The 9,772-nt window shown below is 37.8% G+C and overlaps 1 protein-coding gene across 2 annotated transcripts; it reads right to left on the reverse strand.

Annotated features, from left to right (window-relative positions):
• Positions 1–1,138: 1,138 nt before the first annotated feature.
• LOC107864538 (probable linoleate 9S-lipoxygenase 5) lies at positions 1,139–4,533 on the reverse strand. 2 transcript variants are annotated; one of them, XM_047414396.1, is made up of 9 exons: positions 4,302–4,533; positions 3,929–4,200; positions 3,603–3,843; positions 3,259–3,516; positions 3,092–3,177; positions 2,897–3,004; positions 2,501–2,805; positions 2,158–2,421; positions 1,139–2,060 (listed from the first exon to the last, which is right to left on the reverse strand). In XM_047414396.1, the coding sequence occupies exons 1-9, from the start codon at positions 4,468–4,470 to the stop codon at positions 1,301–1,303; spliced, it is 2,463 nt and encodes an 820-aa protein (XP_047270352.1). In that variant the 5' UTR covers positions 4,471–4,533; the 3' UTR covers positions 1,139–1,300. The 2 variants fall into 2 exon arrangements, with proteins under 2 accessions (XP_047270352.1, XP_047270351.1); XM_047414395.1 differs by having other exon boundaries at positions 3,092–3,516.
• Positions 4,534–9,772: the final 5,239 nt, after the last annotated feature.

Raw genomic sequence — 9,772 nt, forward strand, 5'->3', positions numbered from 1 at the left:
GAGATCAAAAGTGAGTACATAAAATTGTCCCGTACAACAAACCACATCGTAGAGAGTATCGTTCTTGAAGTTAATTTTAGTCCAGTTGAGATCTCCATGTCGCCAAAAGGACATCTTAGCAAAAAAGTAGTGAACCACCACCAATGCATAATCTGAAGTATCAGAAGGACTGACAAATAAGATAACTTAGTTTATTAGTGCTTCCAGTGGCGGAGGCAGGATTACTACTAAGGGGGTTCAAAAATTTAAAAAGTGAACATACGAACGAGCCGAAGGGGGGTTCAACCTCTACTATATGTACAAAAAAATTTATATTAACCATGTCTAAATAGTATAATTTTTCACCGAAGGAAGTTCGGATGAACCTCCTAAACCAAAGGTGGCTCCGCCCCTGAGTGCTCCCCTATTTCTTTAATGGTACATTCGTCATGTGAAGTCAATAAGTCATTTACTGAGGGAAGTTGTATACTAGTGTGAGAGAGAGGATGCAACAAGTTCATCTCTCTAGTGTATGACAAGACAGGGTACATAACCACCCTTTCGTTGGAAAAATCTGTAGCAGCCCTATTACTTCTGGGAGGAATACGCGTTAAACTTTTTTCTTGGAAAGAGAGTAAAATTCTCGATAATCACTTCCTTTACCAGGCAGTTGCAGCATTAGCAACGGAACTTGGGGTGAATTAAACGCGTCAAAATTTTCCTTTGTGGCAACAGTTCGCCATGAAGTACAAACAGCACCAAAAGCAATGAAATCTTTCAACACTTCCACACACTTTGCTATCATAGCGATGAGATCGTCCAGCAGTTCTGCCCATTCCCCCCATGGCTTAGATTTAAAAAAAGAAGAGAGGAACGTAAGGAAGAATAGCCAAGGGGAAACTGATTGTAGCAATGTCTTACATGAAAGAAAACAATTCTAGAGTATTTATAGAATTAGTTAACAACTAACATGTATAATATATATATGTGTTTCTATATTGACAAGGATTTGGAATAAGAGGACCAGCGACAAACCCAATTTCATTTGTATTCAAATATAGTTATAACTAGTTCACCTACACTTTTTAACTAATCACTTTAAATTCAGCTGTAGATGGTGCAACATTAAAGTTCACAAGTAGTCCAAGAAGCAGAAAAATTAACCATAAAAGAGATCATATCCCATTTTATTATAATAGCACCAGAGATGAAGCTGGTATAATATCAAACGAAGCAAAAGCTTGACAGACCGACTTAGATAGCAGACCTTTCATAATTTTTAAATTATCACACCAAGTCTAGAACATGGTAAGAAGTAACATTAGATAGAGATACTATTTGGAATTCCTTTGGCAGTAACAAGTCCTGGTTCACTTGTAGGATAAAGCAATGTGTAAGGCATCTTCACAGGCCCAGTCCTATTCTTCAGTTTCTCGTCATTGTTCATCATAGTAATCTTTTCCTCAATTTGAGCCAGCTTCTTCCCAAATTTTTCAAAAGCTTTTAGTGCTTCTTTATCCTTGGTCCATTCAGCAGCAGCCTCCCTCTGGCCAAGAAAATATTCATCGGATGAGTGTATTGACAAAACCTCAAGGACAGCTATACCAATCAGAGTCTGGAACTGGGGACTAATTGTCTTCAAATATCCCTTCACAGGATTCGTCTTCAGCTCTTCATAGTCAGCGGTACCAGGGTCTGGAATTAGCCTTCGGCACATGCCAGGACGATTTGGTGCAAAGCCTCCATAAGGGTACTGACCAAAGTTAATGGCTGCATGAAGAGCAGAGGCCATCCAGATAATGATAGTCAACGAGTGAACCAGTTCTTCACGCGTTTGCATCTTAGGCCACCAAGGCTCACCACTCTTGTCACCATGTCCTACCTCGCGAATCTCCTTCCACCATGCTTGGAGTTCAGAGTCTTGCAGAATCACATCATCAGTTTTGTAATATAAGCTGGTATAATCCCGTACCCAACTTTTGATCGCTGACCAAATTTCAAGACCATCCACAGCATAAGGATAGTCCTCGATTAGAAGGCGTACACCATGTTCGGATGCAGGATCCTCAACTGCCACACCCCTGAAGGAACACGACAAAATGAATGATTACTTTAGGACATCAATCATTTACATTATAGTAGAGAGAGTAAGTAACGCAAGCATCAACCAATGACTACCTCTTAACAAGTTCAGCAGGGAGAGCTTGATCGGGGAAAACCCAATCCTTATAAGCGATTGAGGTCAACTCCATACAATGTGCTCCAGGAAAAACTGTTCTCTCAACAATACCTCCACCATGAAGTATAGCCTGTCGAGCCAAGGCATTGATGTGCATTGTATCACGGAAGTGAGGATGAAGAAGTTTATAGATTGGATGGAGCACGCTAAGCTGCCTATGGGTTGCTAACACAAAAGGCTCAACTGATCCATGAGTATGCAACCTGAGAATAAAATTTAGACACGTTTAAATTATTGTTTCAAACCCAATATTAACAAACATCAATAAGCAAGATCCAATACCAGTGGCTGATGAGCTGGTGTATTCCAGATTCGTTAACAGAAACAAACGCCTTTGCAATTTGCCACAAGCCATACTCAACACCAGTAACAGCTGGAGTCAACACTTTGCTAATTGCGCCAAACTGATCACCATCGGGATGAGGCAGGCTTAATTCAATGGCCAGTGGCTTCAAAGTACCGTCATTTTGCAGAAAGAGCACAGTCCTTGTTGCATAAATCTTTGAAGGAGTCACGTTAAGCTTCCTCGCATAAGGCATCACAATGTCATGATAATTCAGAATGAACATACGGTTCGTCTCCATGGCCTAAATTGGGTCAAAGAGAAATGATCAGGGTATTTAGCAATGAAAACACAACTAAGTAATAAAAATTAAATAGTTAGTGCCATATACATACTTTCTCAATGGTCAATCCACCTAGCTGAGACTGTATTTGTTCTCTGGTTATTTTGCTGGTTTGATCACCATATATTTTTGGATCCAACTTGCTTGTCGGAGGGAATTCCTGTACCAACAGCAAAAAAAAAAAGGCCAAACTATACCATTGCTACAACCAATTATCAACAAAGAAGGGCAGCAGTGATAATTTTACCTTTAGGCCACGTATGCACACAGGGTTCGATCCAGCAAGCATTTCTCTTCCAAATTCTTCGTCAGACATCCAAGCCGACTTATCACCTGTTCCAAAGATTGGAAAAATTAAATAAATGACAAAATAAGTGGTACAGAGAGGGGCCACCAACATCAAAATATACATACCTCTAACAACATGCGGTATTGGATACTTGTGATAACCAGGAGCTCCAGGTTCATAAGCTTTCAGAACATCTTCAAAGCTGTTAAACTCATTAAGAGTGACATCTCCGAGAGCAGCAAGCTGAGGAGAAAAGAGCTGTGCCATAGCTTTTTGCGCATTACTAAGGACATCTTTCAGCTTCAAGGGAGAAAACTTTTCATCCCTCGGGCAATAAATTGCAAAGCTTGCTATCTGTGGCAAACGGCTTTCACTCTTAGGATCTGTACGTCAAAGCAGTAGCAACAAAATCAAACGAAACAGAATAAAATACAGCAATAAATTACAAAAAGAGCGAAAGACAACTCACCAGCCTTTGATGGAGGCCTTCCGGTCCTTCCCCTTCTTGGATAAGGATACTCTGTCGATCCTCCAAGGACTGGTCGGGCAAGAAGTGGACTGTTGTCGGGATCTCCAAAATCATTGTAAACATCATAGTCATAAACCCTGTCCCATTCCTCAAGCTTTCCGGTTCCAGTTCCTCTCAAATGAAGCAACTCAGCCTCTCTGTACCAGCGCAATGCTTCTGGAGTTTCAGTCGGCAGCAAAGCCTAAAAATGAAAACTTATCTTGTTATAAATCATATATATAGAAGGGTAGGCATGTAACTAACTAAAGTAGTTAAACTACACTTACCTGATTGACAAAGAAAATGCGGTCATAATCATACTTGTCAGCAGGATAAACCCAAGAATTGCAAACAAAGTGTAAATTGTCCTGACTTGGAAGAGTGAGTGAGAGTGACTTGAGAAAGAATTCAGTTGGATTCAAGTTCTTGATGATGAATGCTCCTGGAACTCCAAGCCCTTCATGATCCCACTCAAACGTGACATTGAAACATGTGTCTTTATTGCCGCCTGATTTGTTCTCAACTGCTAAATGCGAAGGCTTCCCAAGTTTCCCTTTTCCTTTAACAAAGCAAAATCAATCAATGAAAATGCATATATATAATCAGTCAGTCACATTTTCTAAATACAAAAAACAAATATTAAAGTTGATACATACATACCTTCATCTCCATGGGCAGAAGAACTAATTAACTGGAGGATCACTTTGTGCCCAAGAATTTCATAGGCTTCATCATGTGCAACATCACATGATGAACCAAGGTCCAAAGTAGTCTTTTTCCTCAGCACAACACTGCCATTAATCATTTGCTTCTTCCCTTTGGATGCCATTATCTATCTTTTTCTTACTAATAAAAATAAAGCACTGGGATTTGTTTTTGTTTTTGTTTTTGTTATGAGAAAACAAAGGCACGGTAGTACTCTCATTTTATAGGTGAAGAAGAATGGCTAAACTTTCTGTATTCCAAAAAGACTCCTTAATTACCAAGACTAATTGGTAACTGTGTATTTACTAAATTTATAGCTGAGACCCTTTGTATTTTGCACTCACGAATCAAAATATTTCATCATTTATTATCTTGATGAATTTTTAGCTCAACTTTGACTAGGAATTTTTCACATTTCCCTTGTAGTACGTTGTAATTTTACCATCCCACAAATATAAATGACCAATTTGGGATAGCCATGGTATGGTATGATACGGTATTTAAAGCTTTGGTATGGTAATTTTGGTAATTGGTTTTTAAAACAATATACCATTACCATTCCATATTAATTTGGTATGGTTCGATATTGTGAAGTTCTATTTCAGTATTCTACGGTATGATAATCGGTAATCATGGTTTGTTCAACTTGAACAGTATATGCTTGTATGATAGAGTATTATAACTTCGACTATTCAAAAACATGTCTCAACTGTATCGTACTAACACATTACATATGAAAATGTAATGCAGTACCAGTTTATCTGGTAACTGCCATAGCTCAGCAGTAGGTAGAAGGAAGAAGAGGAGAAAAATATCTATTGATTTATGACTACTTTTTTGCAATGTGTACAATGTGCATCTATATATAGATGTGCATAACCGACTACTAGTGATTACAGCTGCATTAATTGCACGTTAACAACTAACTGTGCCAGCTGGGGTTATTTTGTTACTTCCCCTCAAGCCGGAGGGTGAAAAAACATTGAGCACTCCAAGCTTGGACAGAAGTGACTGATGTTGAGCTGATCCAAGGCCTTTAGTAAGTATATCCGCCAGCTGTGAGGATGTAGAGACAAACTGAGGATTGATAAGTCCAGCCTTCAACTTTTCTCGAACGAAATGACAATCAATGTCGATATGTTTGGTCCTTTCATGAAATATAGGATTAGAAGCAATCTGGATAGCTGCTTTACTATCACAAAACAATGAGATAGGGGTATGTATGGGATAATTCAGTTCATATAAAAGCCCTGTGATCCAAGTTATTTCTGCAACAGCAGCAGCCATGCTCCTATACTCAGCCTCAGCTGAACTTCTGCTGACTGTTGATTGTTTCTTAGATTTCCATGAGATTAAGGAGCTTCCTAACTTCACAACATAGCCCGTTATAGAACTTCTGGTATTAGGGTAGGCTGCCCAATTTGAATCACAATAGACACTAAGAGTAGAAACACCACCATTAGGAAAGAACAAACCAAGACCTGGTGATCCTTTTAGATATCGGAGCACTCTCAATGCTGCATCATAATGAGATTGTTTTGGTCTTTGCATGAATTGACTTAACAATTGTACAGCAAAACAAATATCTGGTCTCGTGATTGTAAGGTAGATTAACCTACCAACTAGCCTTTGATAACTAGTAATGTCATGCAACTCTGGATCTGATTTACTCGTGCCCTCATGCTGATCAAATTCTATAGTGGTGAGATGAACATTTGATTCTAAAGGAGTGAGTGCAGGCTTGGAAGCACTGAGTCCGGTATCAGATAATAATTCAAGACAATACTTTCTTTGATTGAGAACTATCCCTTTGTCAGATCTCATAACCTCAATGCCAAGGAAATACTTCAAATCTCCCAAATCTTTCACCTTGAAACTACCATGTAGAATGGATTGAGCCTCATAGATCATATGCTGACTACTACCTGTGATAAGGAGATCATCAACATAAACTAAGATGACTACAATGTCTATGCCATCCTTTTTTATAAACAATGAATGGTCATAAGAACTTTGGGCATAACCAGCTGTGATCAAGGCAGAAGTGAGCTTGAGATTCCACTGCCTTGAAGCTTGCTTCAAGCCATACAGTGACTTGAGCAGTTTGCAAACCTTCTACTCCCCCTGTTTGTGAAAACCCTGAGGTAGGTGCATGTAAATATCTTCTGATAAATCCCCTTGGAGGAATGCATTATTAACATCCATCTGTATAATATTCCAGTTTTGAGAAGCTGCAAGACTAATAAGAGTTTTAACAGTCACCATTTTTGCTACCGGAGAAAATGTATCATGGTAGTCAATTCCTTCCTTTTGTGTATAGCCTTTAGCGACTAGTCTTGCCTTGAATCTATCCACTTCCCCATTTGCCTTGTACTTTAGTTTATACACCCATTTTGAGCCTATAACCTGTTTCCTGGAGGCAAAGATACAGTCTCCCAAGTGTTGTTTTCTTCTAAAGCTTTAATTTCATCTTGCATAGCTTTTATCCATCTCTCATCTTTAGAAGCATCAAAAAAGGATTTTGGTTCAAGCTCAGTGGAGAAAGATGTCAAATAAGATTGATATTTAGCTGACAAAGCAGCATAAGAGACATAATTTGAAATTGGATATAAAGGAGGACCAGTCCCCTTAGGATGTACATAATCCTTAATGCAAATAGGAGGTTTGTGATTTCTAGTTGTTCTTCTAGGATCAGCAGCAGTATCGGTAGTTCTAGGTTGAGAGTAAGATGGACTGTGTATGCAATCCATGACAACTTCCAACTCAGGTTCTCCTAACTCCGAGGGATGATGAGGACGACCTTCAGAAAGCTGTTGAGTTGAATGTATTGGTGCAGATGATACTGCAACATCAACATTGTGATCCATGATTTCAACACAAAAAATATCTTTTAATTCACCCTTAGCTCCTTTGAAGGGAAATATGTTTTCCCTAAAACTAACATCCCTGCTTACATGGAATGTTCTTGTGTCTAGATCAAACAGTTTGTACCCCTTTTATGTTTCAACATAACCAACAAATACAGTTTTTCTTGCTCTTGGATCAAAAGGTGAGATCTAGTATTATACTAAATCTCTCTGATGATGTATTACGTGAAGTAGCTTCGGAAACCACTGCCAAAGGCATGTGGGAAAAGTTGAAAAGCCTGTATATGAAAAGGACGGTAGAGAATAGACTCTACCTGAAGCAAAAGCTTTATACAACTTATATGGATGAAAATACTTCCCTACCGTCACATCTTGATGCCTTTGAATCCATTCTTATGGATTTAAGTAATATAGATGTCAAGGTTGAGGAAGAAGATCAAGTTGTTTTGCTAATATGTTCCCTACCCCATTCCTTTAAGAATTTTAGAGATACTATACTTTATGAGAAAGAAACTATCTCTTATAGAAAAATCAAATCTATGCTGAAATCTAAAGATCAGATAGATAGAGGTATTACTGGGGAAGTTAGTGTAAATCAGGCGTCCGGTTTATTTGTCAGGAGTAGATCTAATGAAAAGTCTAGATTTAGTAATTCAGTATGTTATTACTGTCATAAAAAAGGCCACATCAAGTTTAATTGTCCTAAGTTGCAAAACAAGGGAAAAGTAAAGAAAAATGAGCATGGGGATTCCGACACCGCTGAAGCAAGTGTTGCTGCTGATGAGATTGAAGGAGCAATATTTTTAGTAACCGAAAATATTTCTTGTTCTAACAATGAGTGGATTTTAGATTCGGCTTGTTCATTTCATATGTGTCCTAACAAGGACTTGTTTTCTACATATGATCCTGTTGAAGGTGGAGTTGTCTTGGTAGGCAATAATGTTGCTTACAAAATTGTTGGAATAGGTACCGTCCGAATTAAAATGCATGATGGTATTGTAAGAACTCTCAGAAATGTTAGATGTGTTCCTGAGTTGAAGAAAAATCTCATCTTTTTGGGCACTCTAGAATCTTTTGGGTGCAAATACACAGGTGAAGGTGGAGTTCTTGAAGTCTCTCGAGGTGGTCTTGTGGTTATGAAGGCACGCAAGTCTGGGACGTTGTACACATTGTTGGGATCTACTATTACAGGTGTTGCTACTGGTTCAATTTCAGATGGAGACTCATCTAATTCTAACGTCATGGAATTTTGAAAATCCTTTGAGGTTTTGTGAAGAAGGTGGAGAAAATTTACTATATTAAACAAACTCAGGCCAAGGTGGAGATTTGTAATGTGGCCTTTTATTTGTTTCTTAGATTCACACTTGGTCAAACAAAGTTGCTACCAAGCACTTGCAAGACCATTTGTTGGCTTTGTCAAATTTGGTTGGCTAGTCCAACAGTGCATGCAATTTGTTTCTTGTCAAATTTGGTTGGCAAAGTAGTGTGTTGATGTCATTGATGACATCAACATAGGTTTGTTTTGTGCCTATAAATAGAGGCATTTCCACCCTCTTTGGAATATACCATTTAGAGAAGAACACCAACATTTGAAGAAGATTTAGTTGTGTTTGTTTTCTTCTTTGTAGAGAGTATTTGTAAGAGAGTTGGTGTTGGGAAATACTTTGAGTGAACCTCTTCTTTGGAGTGATCTTTGTGAGGTTATTCTTTTGGGTATTTGGGCTATTAGAGTATTTAATTACTCTAATTTTGTACTCTCTTTTGTATCTTTGTACTCTTTTTGTTCCGTTGATGTTTAGTAAAGTTGCTTCTCTTTTGGTTGAGGGACATAGGTCAAGTTGACCGAACCACGTTAAACTTGTACCTCCTTTATTTTCTCAACTTATCGTTATTATCGTTTTGTTATCGTCTTCAAACAATTACTTTGTTTAATTCCGCACTATCCGGGATTCTCGATCCTAACAATTTTTTATTTCAAGCCTTCGGTACTGCGGTTACATTGTTGGTAAGTATGCCTTTAGGTGAACAATTCTTCTTTTACATTATTCTTATTCGTAAGGTGTGTATAGTCATATTCTTATGTCTTTCTGATTTTCAGTTGTTTATGTGCATACATTATTTGACTATCTTGCTTATTTTTCTTAGATCATGTAAATTAAGTAATTGTTACTTTCTCTATTTTTGTATTGTTTAACGATTTAACGTTGTATATTATTGTGCATAAAAAAAAACATACAATTATGACAGGCAAAATGAAAATTCAAAAATTTTTCTGAGAGATAACACATTGAGATTCGACAAGGTCAATAGCTTAAACTTTTCTGTCTATTTTGTGAGAATTGTATTTGAGTTTAATATTTGCATTTTGCAAGGTTTTGGGGTAAAGCAAGAGAAATATTGATCCTTAGATGTTCCTTATTAATTCACTTGTTTCTCTTGCAACACTGCTTTAAATTTTCTTTTTTATTTGAGCTAGGTTGGGTCTGTTCGAAATCAACCTGTCTACCTCTACATATGTAGGGTTAAATCTATGTATATTCTACCTTTTTTATTCCTAAT

The sequence above is a fragment of the Capsicum annuum genome, chromosome 1 (genome assembly GCF_002878395.1).
Source record: "Capsicum annuum cultivar UCD-10X-F1 chromosome 1, UCD10Xv1.1, whole genome shotgun sequence".
NCBI classification, from domain to species: Eukaryota; Viridiplantae; Streptophyta; class Magnoliopsida; order Solanales; family Solanaceae; genus Capsicum; species Capsicum annuum.

Bases quoted from the DNA above. Each gene is read 5' to 3' on its own strand.
- LOC107864538 (XM_047414395.1), bottom strand. From the start codon at position 4,470: ATGGCATCCAAAGGGAAGAAGCAAATGATTAATGGCAGTGTTGTGCTG. The intron at 3,005-3,091 runs GTAAAATTATCA...CTGTTGGTACAG, and splicing joins TGTGCATACGTGGCCTAAAG to GAATTCCCTCCGACAAGCAA. The intron at 2,806-2,896 runs GTATGTATATGG...GACCCAATTTAG, and splicing joins GTGGATTGACCATTGAGAAA to GCCATGGAGACGAACCGTAT.